Source organism: Mastomys coucha, unplaced genomic scaffold, assembly GCF_008632895.1.
Source record: "Mastomys coucha isolate ucsf_1 unplaced genomic scaffold, UCSF_Mcou_1 pScaffold5, whole genome shotgun sequence".
NCBI lineage: Eukaryota > Metazoa > Chordata > Mammalia > Rodentia > Muridae > Mastomys > Mastomys coucha.
Window position 1 is genome coordinate 4,160,696 of NW_022196911.1, and position 16,586 is coordinate 4,177,281.

At 39.7% G+C, this 16,586-nt stretch overlaps 1 protein-coding gene across 8 annotated transcripts in view; it reads left to right on the top strand.

The window, feature by feature from the left end:
* The window catches only part of Scaf8 (SR-related CTD associated factor 8), a 307,179-nt gene that overhangs the window by 12,599 nt on the left and 277,994 nt on the right, over positions 1 to 16,586 (top strand). For all 8 annotated transcript variants that reach the window (XR_004113422.1, XR_004113423.1, XR_004113424.1 and 5 more), the window contains one exon: positions 16,108 to 16,191. Coding sequence is in view for 5 of the 8 variants with exons in the window: in XM_031353067.1 (XP_031208927.1) it covers positions 16,108 to 16,191 (84 nt within the window). In the remaining 3 variants the exon portion in view is untranslated. The remainder of the gene's footprint in view (positions 1 to 16,107; positions 16,192 to 16,586) is intronic.

The window sequence follows — 16,586 nt, forward strand, 5'->3', positions numbered from 1 at the left end:
CTCTGTAGAGCCCTGGCTGCCCTGGAACTCACTGTAGACCAGGCTGGCTTCGAACTCAGAAATCTGCCTGCTTCTACCTCCCAAGTGCTGGGATTAAAGGCGTGCGCCGCCGCCCCCCAGGATGGATTTAAAAACAAAACAAAAAAAAACCATGGCTGCTGTCAAAGGAAGATGGAACAGAATATCTCTTGTGCAAGGAGAGATGTGGTAGTCTACCACTTGGTATGATTAGACAGGACGCTAGAGGATCGCTTAGCTATTTATTCATCCTACTGAATACATTTGTAATCTTTTTTTTAAAAACCTAGATTTAGTTGATTCCTTTAAAAAATAGAGGTAACAGTAGCTTTTAGCTACTTTTACTTGATTTGATGTTTGAAAATCTAATAATTTTATGAGGGATTTGGAAAGCTAAAGAATATTATTTATAGGGTTTGGTGTTTAAAAGAAGCTGAGAAGGAAAGGCAACTTTTAAAGGTAAAACATGAAAACGTAGTATAATTGTGACTGTCTTGTCATGGAAAGCATCTTGTATTTTTACATATTTTAGTAATAGGTAAAAGTTACAGACATTTATTTCAAAAGCACTTGCTAGATTATGTTGTGCATATTTTCCAAATTGGAGGACAATTAACTAAGATTGTTCATTGATAGACAGTAACAGTATTTGAACTTTTAAGAATTTTGGATCAATATTAACATTGGTCAGTATTACCAAGGTTTTCATTGTTTTCCTAAGTCTAGCAAAGCTTTTAAGGAACTCAACTTTAAACAGTAATAAAGAATGTGATTTTCACTAGGAAGTGTAACATGTCTATTTTATGTTCATACACATTCACGCATGTCTTAGTTGGGTTTTATTGCTGTGAAGAGACAGCATGATTACAGAAGTTTATAAAGGAAAACATTTAATTGGGGCTAATGATTTAGTCCATTATCATCATGGCGGCAAGCAGGCAGACATGGTGCTGGAGAAGGAGTTGAGAGTTTACATCTGGATCGGCATGCAGCCTAAGGAGACTGTCAGCCACTTGAACAAAGTTTGAGCAAAGAGGCCTCAACCTCCTCCTCCCATGTACTTTCTCCTACAAGACCACACTATTTCAACAAGGCTATACCTCCTAATGGTGCTGTGGGTCTGTAGGGGCCATTTTCTTTCAAACCACCACACCACACATACTGAACATATACATACATGTGGAAAGTTTGGAAGGCAGCGTGGCAGCCTTTATCAGTGGTTATTTTTGAAGACAGTAGGAAGTAGAAAGAGTGCAGGGAATGATAGCTTTTTAATAATTTAAAAGTTCCACAGCATTTTCTGGCATGCTGTTTTTTTTTTTGTAATACTTTGTCCAAACTCAAAGTAGTGTGCCCTTTAGTTTTGGGAAGAAAGGCAGAGATGGTGTATTTTAACAATTACAATCAATTTTTTTATTTGTAAATGGACTCATTGTAAAGGATTTTTAGCTCTAAAGCCTTATTGAGATTGCATAAAATTTACTTTTAGGTGAATTTTATCAAGTTATGTGGTAAGTAGATTCACAAACTCTTTGTTTTTGGTTAAGATCTGTTTCGTTATTAGGTTGACACATTGCATATTATGTTTCCCCAATCCATCTTTCCTAGGAACTACTCAGTTGTGTAGATTTACATGGTTCCAAGTGGATAGACTTGTTTTCTGTCTTTCTGTCTGTTTTTTGTTCATGTTTTTGTGGTATTTAGTTATTTTTTATGTTATGTGTATGGGTGTTTTATCTGCATGTATGTCTGTGTATCACTTACTTGCATGGAGTTAGGGCTGTGAGCTGCCATTCATGTTCTGAGAGTTGACCTGGATCCTTTGGAAGAGCTTGAGTGCTCCTGCCAGTTCCGTTTGTTCTTTAGCTTGCCTGTAGCCCAGCTGCCTTGAACTAACTCTCTGCTTCAGTTCCCCATACTGGGGTTACAGGCATGGGCCTCCATACTTGGCTAGTTTTGTCTTGGAAACTAAATCACTTCCATGAGCCAAAAGACTTGTGTGAGAATGCGTCTATAACATATTTGATGTCACTCCTTATAGTTGGAGAAAATTGAAATACTAACTACCCTTTCAGGCTCTTCTCAATGAGAAGGTGATTGTGCCGGCCTGCCATGGCTGAGTCATTGTGAAGTGCCTCAGATCTGAAAAGTGTTCTCTTCACCTGCAGCTGTTTCTTTTAGGGCTTCTTATTGGGTCTTCGCACCTCTAAAAGTTTGATCTGAAGATCTGTGGCTCTTGTTTTCCTTCCTGCTAGCTGTCAGCACTTCTTCATCTCATCTGTCGCCTCTTCAGGAATGACTGCCTCTTGATTTTGTTTTATTCAGTCCTACCTCGTCTAGATACTTTGTAGTCATTTTTGCAAGTCATTTTGCTTTCAGCCTAATCTACATTTTTCCTCAACTCACTTCTTACTTTTAGACCTCAGTTTACTTGGGAAGTAAAGCCATATTCCTAAATCTTGACACAGAAAATTGGGATTTCAACTGGGCAGTGGTGTGGCACAGGCAGAGAGAGGCAGGTGGATTTCTGAGTTCGAGGCCAGCCTGGTCTACAGAGTGAGTCCAGGACAGCCAGGGCTACACAGAGAAACCCTGTCTCGAAAAACTAAAAAAGAAAAAAAAAGAAGAAAGTAATACCAATTGGGATTTCCTCCATCTTCTTCAGTTGTAAAACCCAGTTCACTGCTTTTTAACATATTCCGTATTCTTTCTGTCCTTTTTATTCACCACATTAAATCTTGAATCTGAGCAGGAGTTACTTCTCCTTTTGAGTTGCTGTTGTTTTTTCACTGGCTTCGAGTCTTTCTGTAATTTAAGCAGAAGCCATCTCTTCAGTTTTGCATAAATCATTTATGTTTTCCAGCTGGGCATTATGGCACATACCTCTAATCCTAGTGCTTGGGAGACAGGTAAGCAGATCTCTGTGAGTTCAAAGGCCAGATTGGTCTCTATAAACTAGTTCTAGGCCAGCCAGGCCTCCATAGAGAGACCCTGTCTCAAAACAAAAACTAAAAAACACTTTCTCTAAATGTATTCTCTTGTTTTAGAGTTTGAGTATAAGGCTTTCTATATGACTGTACAAGAATGAGTAAATGAGAATCTCAAAGTACACATGACAGTTATGTGTAAGGTATGTTGCCATGGTGCACATGGAGAGACCAGAGGACATAGTTCTTATCTGTGTCTGTGTTCTAGGGATTGAATTCATGGTACCAGGCTATATCGCAAGCACATTTACCCCTGAGCCATTTTACCGACTCCCCCCAAGTTACTTTATTATAAACGTCACAGATGATGTTGGGGATTATTTGAGGGAAGCATTGTGCTGCAGTGATCTTTCTTCCATCTGTATCCTCATGTTGGTGAGTGTCTCCAGGAAAACTTGCAGTCCTACCAAGAGCACAGTACCAAGTTTTTGAAAGTAAAAATGTGCAGGAAGAAATTTATACTAGTTCCCATGGCTTTGGCATTACATGTCTTTGATGGAAGTCAACCTGTATTCAAATGAGTTTAGTTATGAGGAAGTTAAGTAAATTCATTCTGTTAGCTTATATTGGGCTATCTAATTACTTTTAGGGTCCATGTGTATGTAAATTAGGTAAATTTTAGCCATTGTGGACGATATGAAAAAAAGAACTTTCTTGGCTGCTGTTTAATGTGAGGTCAGAGTTTTCTAGGGTAGCTGGAGAGGGAGGGAGATAGCTCTGGGTATTTGTAAAAAGCGCTGGCATTAGGTTAAGATTTTAGGTGTAAGAGGGATTTGCTTTCCATCTTTGTCTGAATACAGAAAGTCCTTTGATTAGTACCACTATACTTTTTGTGCTACTTTATATTTGTTAATCTCTTTTTTTGTGGGGAGGAGGTGTTTCGAGACAGGGTTTCTCTGTGTAGCTGTCCTAGAACTTACTCTGTAGACTGCACTGGCCTTTAAGATTATTCAAGAGATTTTGCTTTGGCAAGTAGTATTACCTAGAGAATTTAATAATGTTTTCTTTACCTTGTAGTTTCTTTTTTTGGGGAGGGGTGTTTCGAGACAGGGTTTCTCTGTGTAGCCCTGGCTGTCCTGGAACTCACTCTGTAGACCAGGTTGGCCTCGAACTCAGAAATCCACCTGCCTCTGCCTCCCAAGTGCTGGGATTAAAGGCGTGTGCCACCACCACCCTACTACCTTGTAGTTTCTTAATCCTACCTTTTGATATCTATGGGCTATAGCATTATCTTTCAGAATATACTTAATTTCTTGGGGCTGGAGAAATGGTAAGGTATTTATGAGCATATGCACCTCCTGCAGACCATGTGGCTGCTTACTCCTTACTACTCCAGTTCCATAGTATCTGATGACCTTTTCTGGCCTTATAGATATACAATATATAATATAGTACAGTACAAAATATACAGTACAAAATATAGTAGGCATCCTGATTAAGTAGTCAACAGGTCTGATAGAAGTATTGGTGAAGGTTGATCATTGTACTTCGTTTTTCTGTTGAAGCAGGGTTTGATGGCACAGAGATAGAAGAATTGCCACACGTTTGATGCTTGCTTTGAGTACATGGTGTGACATTTTATGGGCTGGGAGACGGAGGGATGGTAGGATTTGTTTTGCTTTTAGAAAATTATCTATGCTTATTATATCTAGTTGACAAATTTTTTTAAAGATTTAATTTTTATTTATTTTATGTGTATGAGTACACTGTAGCTGTACAGATGGCCGTGAGCTATCATGTGTGTGACTGCTGGGAATTGAACTCAGGACCTCTGCTGGCCCCGCTCGCTGCTCTGCTCCCGTGTAATTCACTGTAGCTGTCTTCAGACGCACCAGAAGAGGGCGTCAGCTCTCATTATGGGTGGTTGTGAGCCACCATGTGGTTGCTGGGATCTGAACTCAGGACCTTCGGAAGAGCAGTCAGTGCTCTTACCTGCTGAGCCATCTCGCCAGCCCAGACAAATTTTTTTGAACATTTTCCCTGTTCTTGTTTTTGTATTTAGTCTCATGTTTAGGATATTATGATGAATTAAAATGTTTATATTTATTAGCTAACATATTAGACATTTCTGTTCCTTCTCTTTTTATTAAAGATTTGTTTATTTTATGTATATGAGTATACTGTCACCGTCCTCAGACATACCAGAAGAGGGGATCAGATCCCATTACAGATGGTTGTGAGCCACCATGTGGTTGCTGAGAATTGAACTCAGGACCTCTGGAAGAGTAGTAGTCAGTGCTCTTAACTGCTGAACCATCTCTAGCTCCCCATTTCTATTATTTCTAAGATATATAAGAGCACTTTATGTATAAGAAATAAGAGGGCTGGAGAGATGACACTCACTCGTTACCTTCTATGCCCTTCCCCTTCCTATGAAGGCTGCTTCTTCTAAACATAGCCCCTTTCATGCCCCCTTCTTTTTAATGGCCTACGCAACTTAATCGGGGTTGCTTGCACAGACATAGGTGTGGGATTATTTACTGGAGCATGACATTTTATCATTTTTTAAAGTTTCTTGATGACTCCATTGATGTCTTTTAAGGATTAGTGTATTTTTGTCTTTTTCCTCTTACACTGTAGACAACTTACCTGGTGTGTGTTTGTGTATGTCAGATATACCAAAGAGAGAAAGAGACAGAGAGACACAGACATAAAGACAGTCACACACTCACAGACAGGGGCAGAGAATAGTCCCTTTTCACTTTGATAGTAGATATTCTTCTTCCTTCCTCCCTCCCTCCCTCCCTCCTTTCCCTTTTCCTTTAACTTTCCTTTCCTTTTTTACGTTTTCTTTTGTGAGACAGGGTTTCTTTATGTATCCATGGCCATCCTCCAACTCAGTCTGTAGACCAGGCTAGCCTGGAACTCGGATATCCTACTGCCTCAGTCTCCTGAGTGCTGGGATTACAGGCGTGTGTAAACAGGCTGCCTTCCATGCCATGTTAGGGCCAGTAAAAAAGACACAGAATTGGGAAGAAAAGACTCTGTCCTTATCTTCTCCCTCTCCTCCTCCTCATCTCCTAGCATCCTCTTGTCTGTTCTTCTGATTGGCTACAGGGTAAGCTTCTGCTGGTTCCTTTGCTTACATTGGCTGCACTGCTCCTTGTTTTTTGCCAGCACTGGGCTCAGAGCCTGTTGGAGGAGTACCCAACACTGGAATTTCCCTGTCACAAATAGCCTCCTCGTGCCTGTGCTGCCCAGGATTAAGGCTCGACACCAAGTCTTCTGCTGGCTTGCTCTTTTACTTTTGAGTCCCCAGGTAGTTTTGTTTAGCCCAGAGTTTTCAGCTGCTGACCCTCGACAGGGGCTGCAGAAGGGAACGTGAACCTCCGTCCATCTTGACCAGATTTGTGTACTTTTAGCCCTCTCATTCCAAGGATTTGGAACCGAGGCACACATTTGCTGACTGAAAGGACTTATGAACATGTGTTTTTGTGGCTTAAATATAGTTCTTCAAGTAATGTTTATAGGGAAAGATGTTTATTTTTTGCTACAAATGCAATTTTGAACTTAGATTCTAAAATATTTTTCAAGTAGTATTCAAAAACTGATGCTATCTTTAGGTAATTACCATATTTTTGAAAAATAGTATTCTTAATTATTACTCATGAGAGTGCTTATAGCCCATAGGAAGGACGACTAGCTGTAAAACATCAAAATTCATGATGTTGTAATAATGTTTGTAGCCATTTTTATTTATTATTTTTGACTCTGGCATGTGACCCCAGGTGTCACATGCTGAATACCATGCCTGCTACTCAAACTGCTCTAGGTTAGGATATTAGGAAAAGAAGTATTTCCCTTTCTTGATATGTTGTACTTTAAAGGATGTCTTAGGGTTTCTTATTCTTAGAAAAATAGACAGTATTTCATACTCTTCTGTAAGCTGGTACAGCCCTCACTGTGTACCTTCCCTGTATTTTTAGACTGTTAGTCCGTTAGATTATTGTCTGTCTCCAGAAGCATGTGAGTTTAATGACAGACTTGTTGGCCTGCTTTACATTCCTAGTGTTGATGAGGTTTTGAATGAATGCTGTGTTATTAGATTATACATATTTTATTTTTCTTTCTTAGTGGTTTTTAAAATATTCCAGATTTTCTATATTAAAATATCTTGAAATAGAAAATAATGGTCAGTCAGAGATAACTCAGTGGGTAAAAGCCACTTGCTGTCAAGTGTTGATCTGCTCCGTACCTGCTCCGTACGGTAAGGGGAGAACTCCTCCAACTGTCTGCTGACTTTTGCTTGTATGCGTGTTTATGCTCATGCACAAATAAATGTAACTAAAATATGTTTTAACAGGAAAAAAGATGATAAGCATTCCTTTAAAAAGGTCACCTATGCTGATAATAGTTTATTTTGATTACAATTAATTTTTTGTTTTGTTGTTTTATATTTACATAAAATATTCCTATTTACTCAAGTAGGAAGTTAGCCTTTGCCTTTGCAAGCCCAGTCTGAGGAATTCCCAAAGTGTGTAACATTTGCTACCAGCCATGAGTTTTTTTTAAAGATTTATTTATTTTTATTTATATGAGTACACTGTAGCTGTCTTCAGACACACTAGAAAAATGCATCGGATCCCATTACACTTTGTGGTTGCTGGGAATTGAACTCCAGGACCTCTGGAAGAGCAGTCAGTGTTCTTAACCACGCTCCAGCCCCGTCCACGACTCTTTAAATTATGGCTTTTAAAGACTAACATTCTTAGTAAAATTTTTGAGAAAAGTTAAGAGAATGTAAGTGATCTAAATAAAATAATTAAGTTATTTGACAGGCACATGAATCATATTTATCTCATCCTTTATCATGGGAGTTGAGACATGATAATATTTTCGTTCTTGTGAATGATGAAGATATCTGTTTTAAAACATGTCTAAAGCTTTTGTGTGACTTCTCCCAAAGAGTCAGGAACAGATGTCTGTTCACTTCAGATAAGACATGTGGGAGGGAGAGAGGATTGTGTCCAAGTGTGGCTTAGTGACTTGAACTTATTGAGGTCACTTACAGGAGCATGGTGACTTAAAGGCAGCTGTGTCACGGAAAGGTCTTCCACAACATGGTTGATAGCTGGGACCCTGGAGTTGCCTGCCCAGCTTCTAGGCTGCTCTACTAAGCTTTCTCCTACCGGTTGCTTACTGCTTCCATAACCTTGGGGAGGATCTCATGAGACTTGGAGCTTTTTGAGGCTTTTGAGTTTTTGTTTGGTTGTTGTCCCCCCACCCCCTCTAAAGCTTGGTTTCTCAGTAGTAGGTCTGGCTGTCATGGAACTCACTCTGTAGATCAGGCAGGCCTCAAACTCAGAGGTTCCCTCTGCCTGTGCCTCCTGAATGCTGGGATTAAAGGTGTCCACCATCATGCCTTGCTTTATTTTTGTTTTTAGATAACAGCTTTATTGAGACATATTCACACTATACATTTCACCTGTTAAAGTGTACAATACATATATAGGCTTTTGTGGATTACACTAATTATTCTTTAAACTATAGTAACTTGGAACTTTCTGTGTCTGTGGTGGGTGAACCTCACACAAGTTTGAAGAAATACTTTACCAAGCACTTCATTTTCCCTCTATATTTAGTATTTTATCTGTACCCTCTTGTAATCTTCTGAGCTTGGAAAGGGGGAATATAAGTGTCTGGTGACTTAGCCCCCGATGAAATGGCTCAGATGGACCAGCACTGTTTGTTTCTTTTTAGTATATATGAATGGTTGTAAGCTTCTGCAGTAGCCACTGTGCACTACCTGAACAGAGGGAGGACTAAACACAGATCACATCAAAAGCAGGCTCCTTTTGAGGCCTGGGATTTCCCCAGCCACAGTGTTTTATCCTAGCTTGCAATAACAGATACTGTTTCCTCAAGGAAAGATAGCTTTAAAGTTAATCAGAAAATAGGTGGTCTCATCCATCACTGTTATCATTTTACCTGCAGACACTTGTTGCCTGGTAAGTCTCAAAGGCTGAAAACATCTTAGGCCTAGATAAGATTGTATAGAGGCTAGAAGCTTCCAGGACTAGACCTAGGTTAGTAGAATGGAGGCAGTAAGCCTTGCAAACAATAATTACATCAGGTGAATAAAACATTTTTACAGCTCAGTGGGGTTGTCCATCAGTTGCTTGCCAGGGGAAGCAGAGCCACATTTTTGCCTACTTTGACTGCCAATGTGGTCTCTTATTGGCCCATCTGGCTGCCGAAAGGTTGAAAGGTTAATCAGTCTCTACTTCAGTGTAATTTGTTGCATATTCCAGGGCACTAATTCCCCTTCCTTTCCAAGTCTTTTTTTTTTTTTTTTAAACCTATACCATTGTATCATTTACTCTAGAAACTCACAAATGCAGCATTTGGCTTTCTGACATTTCCTTTTAAGGAATTTCCCTTCGCATATATCTTGTTATGTTTATCTTGAAGTGGCCATGGCAGACCTGTCTCTTTTGCCCTGGTGGTTTCTCCTCTTGAGTGCTTTAGCAGCTTTTAAACCTTACACAGTACTCTGAAGTCACTCCCATCCACAGAATTCCATCTCCTAATTCTCACTCCTCACTGTGGGCTCAGTGGTGCTGCTGAAGCTCGTTTTAGTTGTGAGGGACTTGCTGAGTTAACTTTTTAGCTCTCTTGTAGGGCCTGATGAATTGGAATTGAATACTGCTTCTCACACTCCCAGTTTTCCTCAGTAATGTCAGTGTGTCCTGTTTCCCACTCATGTTTGTGGTATGAGCCAGTCTGTTGATTTGATTTTTATCATGCTGTCTCAGATTATGCTGCCTTGTCTAAAGGTCAGATGGATAGGTTTGGTTTCTTCTTCCCCTGGCTTTCAGACTGAGCTTATCTATCCACATGTATGTCCCATAGCCTTATGAGCAAGTTTATCAGAATAACAAGGGAGTTTTTTTTCATTTCTAGTTTAATCGATGTAATTTAATTTAATTTCTAGTCTATCCTAATTTAAACAGTTTAGAAGTTTCTTGTAGTTTCTGTAATGGTTCATTGTTAAGGGCCTCATCTACATTCTGAGTTAATGGATCTGTCTATACAATATTTAATGTCAGATCTGAGAAGTATCTTTTTTTTTTTTTTAATTTAAAAATACTTAGTATTGGGCTGGAGAGATGGCTCAGTGGTTAAGAGCACTGACTTCTCTTCTGAAGGTCCTAAGTTCAAATCCCAGCAACCACATGGTGGCTCACAACCATCTGTAATGAGATCTGATGCCCTTTTCTGGGGTGTCTGAAGACAGCTACAGTGTACCTACATATAATAAATAAATCTTTAAAAAATACTTAGCATGTGTATATGCATGATATATGTGTGTGGGGGTAGGCGTGTAGAGCATAGAGACCAATTTTATGGAATAAGTTCTTAGCTTTCCTCCTTCGTGGATCCAAGGTGTCAGACTTCTTGCTGGCCACTTCACTGGCCCTCCTGACTGTCTTCTCTTCTGTTTCACAGTCTCTTTCACTGTTTTTTAAATTTTTACCCTATGTTACAAATCTTTGTATCTGGTAAGGGTTTCTAAGGACAGATATGATTTGTGTTTCTTTAGCCTCTCACTTCATGTCATCCTTTTTTTCTATTTTCTTTTGTGTGTGTATGCTAGATTAGAGGCCAATACAGAGACTAAGATAGCATCCATTGTTTTTAGTTGTAGTGTTTTATGATTCCTTTCTTACAGGACATGTTCTTTGTAGACAGAAAAATGAGACTCAGTTGCATGCGTTATGACCCAAATAAAGACATACAACTGCCACTACAGCCTGCTATTGCTAACACAATGCTATTGGAACATCCTCCCTTTCCTAAAAGATGTTCTACTCAAGTGGCTCAACCTTTTAGTCTTTGTGTATTTATCACAGTGAACACAGAGCTATTATCACAACAAGGAGGCATGTCTTTTACCCCATATTGGGAAAAAGTAATCATATTTGCTCATTTTACCATCCATTGCAGGGGCTGGTGGAGGTGCGGGGAGCTCTTTGTCTTACTTTGGTAGTCTGTTTGAGCACCAGTTGTGTTGTGTGACTATTCCTAGGAAGGTATGAATAAACACTTTTATCTCAGGTAGGACACTGTTGACAGATCAAACAGTTGCACCCGTGTAGCTGGAGGAAGCAGTAAGTTTATTAGGATTAGTTTTGGTAGCATGGGCTCACAGGTAGCTACACTATTGAAGGGCCCGTCCATCATGATGAAACCTGCATCTTGGAGCTTCCTGTGTCTGATGTTTTTAATGAACTTCTTTAACCTCTGTGTGTATCTTGCCTGTTGAATTTTCTGAATGTGATAATCCTCACCTTTCTTTACTGGAGAGAATGTTCAATTTGGAGGACATACATTCATAAGAGCTATGACTATATTTTATTCTTTTTCCCAGTGCTCAAATTGATTTATGAATAACAGTTACATGCTTTTAATTGGTAGGAAATTTTCATATAACCCCTTTTTTATAGTGTCTTTAACAATTGAAAATACTTTTTTTCATAGTTCTTGAGGTTAGGCAATGAAGGCTCCAGGTGCTGACCATGAGTTCCTGGGAGAAACTTCTTGGATATTTACCTTCTCACAGAGAAGGGGAGGATGGGGTGCTGAAAGAGCTTGGATGCATGAAAGAACTGTGTGTGTGTGAGCAAACTCACACATAGTTTGTACAAGACAGTAATCCCATGAGAGTAGAGATGTCTATCCATATGAGGTCATTTAATCACCTCCGAAGAGACCCTATATTTAAATATAGTGGAGCTGGGACTTTGAAGAGGATGAACTGTGGAAATGGTAGGTGCCCAAGTGGATTAGAAAAAAATAATGAAATAAAGGGTTTTGTTTTTTTTGGTTTTTTAAGACAGAGTTTCTCTGTGTAGCCTTGGCTGTCCTGGAACTCACTCTGTAGACCAGGCTGGCCTCGAACTCAGAAATCCGCCTGCCTCTGGGATTTACAGGCATGCGCCACCACTGCCAGGTGAAATATAGTTTTTAAGGTAACAAAAACAAGAGATTTGAAGTCTTTGCCTAATTCCCCCAAAGAACACTGTTTGTACTTCACACTTAAGTTCTTTCAGCACTTGTCTTCATGCTACCATGTCTAGTTTTGATACCACTGATGGTTGGGTCTGAGACAGTGAGTTGTTGCCCTTAAAGGGTGGGGCATGGGCTCCCTGTGACTAAGTAGTGTGACCATCTGTGGGAGGGTGTGTTTGTCCAGCGCAGCGCTGTATTGATGTGTGTGCTGTGGCCGTGGTTTCCTTGATTCATCAGATACTGACTTCATTTTTTAGAAGCTGACAACATCTCTTACCTGTTGCTTCTTGTCCTTTTTGTTGTGAAAGTTATTTACTGTCTTCTGAACAGGAGAAAGAAACAATCATGTCTGGTCAGGGTGCAGTTTTGAAAAGTGTCAAGATTGTATTGGCAGGAACTTGTGCGTGGTTTTTGATGTCTTTGGAGATTTGAGAGACATTGATCAGAGTTTTGAAAACCCTAAAAGGTTATTTTGAAAAGAGATGAATTATTTACTTTTATTTTGGATTCATACTTTTTCTTAATTCATTTGGTTAGAGTTCTCAGCTGTGAAGGCACAGTTAAACCTGCATTGATGTATAGCCACATTCCTCTTTAGAATTCTGGGACATGACCTATAATAAATTCTGTTAGGCTCTTCTAAAGCCATAGGATTAATTGGGATCAAACCGGCAAGGACATGAAAATGTTTTTAAAAATTTTGTTTGAAATAGTATGAATGTTATGTTAAAATTGGGCGATGAGTCTCAGTATATCAGAATGCTCTCTAGTGAGATTATATTGTTTATCAACAAGATACCACATTTAAGATATTAAATTAAGTAATTACATTATTACTCTGATTCCAAGGTTGGTTTTTGTTACTGACTTCCTTTACCATAGAATTTGGTTATTTTGGTTCAGAGACAGTTTATTGATGTAGAGTAGAGCTGAACAGATGTGATGATGATCTCTTAGGAGCACTGCAGCTCCCTAGTCAGCCCCCGGTCAGCATGATGAAACACTTGAGAGGGGAGAGTCTTCCCAGCTTCTCCTTTTGGAGGTTCTAGAATGTGGCACTTGCAGTGGGTTCTGTTTAAGGTGACAGCCCTGGCAGAGGAGCATTTACTGTGTACCTCTGATTGCAGGAGGCAGGGATCCAAGGAGCTTAGTGTGGCCAGGTTCAAGCTTGGCCTCTCCTGGAAACCTCTAAGTGTAATATGAGAACATTTCCCCATCTCCCCCAAATGGGGTTTCTCTGTGTAGCCCTGGCTGTCCTGGAACTCACTTTGTAGACCAGCGTGGCCTGAAACTCACAGAGACTCACCTGCCTCTGCCTCATGAGTGCTGGGTTAGCCACATAAGAGCAACTTTATTCTGTTGATATTGCCCGTGAATGTGTCCAGGCCTCCCTTTTTATACCCCACTGCCACACTTGGAGTCAGACTTCTGCTTCTAGTCAGAACACATGGGTACCCTCATAAGATACTGAAGAGAAAGGCTGCTTGTGATGTTAACTGGAATCTCAGATTGCTTTTTGTTGGCATCACAGTTGGGCTGTAGTTAGCCAGTTAACTTTTTTTTTTTAAAGATTTTATTTATTTTATGTATATGAGTACACTGTAGCTGTATAGATGGTTCTGAGCCATCATGTGGTTGCTGGGAATTGAACTCAGGCCCTTTGCTCACTCTAGCTCCCCTTGTTCCAGCTCAAAGATTTATTTATTATTATATGTAAGTACACTGTAGCTGTTCTCAGACACACCAGAAGAGGGCGTCAGACCTCATTATGGATGGTTGTGAGCCACCATGTGGTTGCTGGGATTGGACCTTTAGAACAGCCTTCTCTCCAGCCCGCTAGTTAACTTCTTATATTGCTTATTAGTGTTGGCCACCATTACCTTTACCTTTGTATCAGTTCTTTTTGAAAGAACTGATTAGACATAATCAGGCAGATTAATGACTTCAAAAGTGACTGGTGAGACTGTAAAGATATAAAGAGAATCTTGGCACTGGGGTTATAGAAGCCTTCCTCATTGGTGATTTAGGGAGAGGTACACGTTAACTAGTAGGCAGGCCTTGGGAGAAAGTATCTGAACAGACTAGAGAGAATAAGTCTCAATAAGTGGACTGTGGCAGGGACCTGAGAAGAGTACAAGAGCCAAGAACAGAGGCGAGAAGGCTGAGCTGGCTGAAGGAAGCAGCCAGTGCCTTAAATGCACCCTTTTTTTGTTTTGCTCAGAGGCAAGTTTTTGACTATTGTAAGGGATGATGGGAGTGGTGAATTTTTTTTTCTTTCTTTTTTTAAGATGACTATAACTGCGGTAAGAGAACTTGCCTTAATTTGCCTTATTTATTTAAGTGTTCTCCAGGTGGGTCATGGTGATTTAGACTGGTCTATGTTGTGACGGTTAAAGCTCAGAGTACAGACTGTCTTTATTGTCTTCACCCTAGTGTCACTGAACACAATAGAATTTTTAGTCAGCTTTCATTTAAGCACAGTTCTCTATTGTCTAATTTTTCTGCCTTGTCTTTTAAACTATTTTCTCTCTGAGCATTATGAGGAGTTTTAAAATAGATCAAGAGGCAGATTGTTTTGTACCATTAGATACCTTGAGATTTAAAAAGGGTTATTTATTGATTATTCTTTGCCACTCTTCCCCTTTCACTAAGGCCCACTGTATATCCATAGCTAACTTGGTACACTCATGGACCAGGCTTTTTCTCAAATTCATAGACCTACCTACATCTGTCTCTCAAGTGCTGGGCTTAGAGGTGTGTACTGCTATGTCTGGCTTTAAAAAGCTTAATTGTGATAAAATTCACAAATAAAGTGAGCCTCCTCAGTGTGGCCATTTTTAGTTATTCACCACATTGTGCAACCATAATTACAATTAACTTCAGAATATTTTTTTCATCTTCAGAAGAATTGCTAGTCATAAGTTTTTCCCCATCCTCCCAGTATCTGCAATTAAACCCAGGGCCTCAAGCATGCAAGTGTTCTATCTCTGAGCTACACCCAGTTTTCTTTTTAACTTACAATAGTGACACATGCTTGTAATCTTAATCATTCAAAAGGCTGAGGCAAAAGGATGGCCAGCTTGAGGCCAAAATGGGCAATTTAGTGAGATATCTCAGATCTCCTTAACCAGTTTTCAAGATTCATTTGTATTATCTATCTATGGATCTAATTCCTCTTTGTGGCTGACTGTTTAGTTAATACATAGCACATTTTATTATCACTTCATGTCATTTGGGTGTTGCTACTTTTTCAGTGAGTTTTTGATGGACTTTATATGAATAATTCTGCAGTGATCATTAGGGGCAAGGTTTCTTTTTCTTTTTTGAGTCAGTCTCTCACTATATATAGCTCTGGCTGGCCTGTTCTGGAATTTGCTTATGTAGAGCAGGCTGACCTCAAATTCACAGAGATCAGCCTGCCTCTGTTTCCCAAGTACTGGGTGGGATTAAAGATGTCTGTCAGGTCACCAAGTTCAGCATCCGAGGCACAAATTGTAATTTGAATGGTTATTTTTAGCACATTTAGGTGTGGATTTGGGAGTGGAGCTCGCTAGATCACATGGTGACTACTTAGTATCTGTTGAGAAGCTGCCAACTTAGTTTTTTACCTTTAGTGTGCACACGTATGTGCATGTGTGGGGGGAGGAGGCATATGCATGCCATATCGAGCCTGTGGAAGGACATCTTGTTAGATGGAAGAGGCTCTTCATTTCCACCTTGTGGATTTTGGGAATTGAATTCGGATTGTTAGGTTTGGAGCAATCCTCTCCCCCCAATGAGCCACATTGCCAGCTCTTAAGCAGAGTCATAAAGTTGCTGCACCATTTGGCATTTGCATTCATAGTGTGTGAGGATTCTACATTTTACATTCTTTCTTTTTTTCTGACTTACTACAACAGAGGGAGTGTGAAGTACTAGCTGATTGTAGTTGCCCATTCCCCGTGCTTAGTGTTGTTGAGCTGGACTTTTTTTTTTAAAAAAAGATGTCCCTTATGTTTCATTTTGAATGTAAAAATGGAAATTCTAGTAGTTTCATGTTGCTTAGTGGCACTTGTAATATATTTAACATTTGCTTTTCTTTCTCCTTCAGTTGTATTCGCTGAATGACTATAAGCCACCCATTTCTAAAGCAAAAATGACCCAGATTACAAAGGCAGCCATCAAAGCTATTAAGGTAAAAAATTTTATTTTTTACTTTTGTGTCTTCAAAAGAAAATAACCCTTACATTTGTTTGAGAGAGAGAGAGAGAGAGAGAGAGAGAGAGAGAGAGAGAGAGAGAGAGAGTGTGTGTGTGTGTGAGAGAGAGAGAGAGTGTGTGTGTGTGTGTGAGAGAGAGAGAGAGAGAGTGTGTGACTTTTGTGTCTTCAAAAGAAAATAACCCTTACATTTGTTTGAGAGAGAGAGAGAGAGAGAGAGAGAGAGAGAGAGAGAGAGAGAGAGAGTGTGTGTGAGAGAGAGAGAGAGAGAGTGTGTGTGTGTGTGTGAGAGAGAGAGAGAGAGAGAGAGAGAGAGAGAGAATATGAGAACATGAGAGTATATACATGTGCCATGCACAAAGGGTCCTGTAG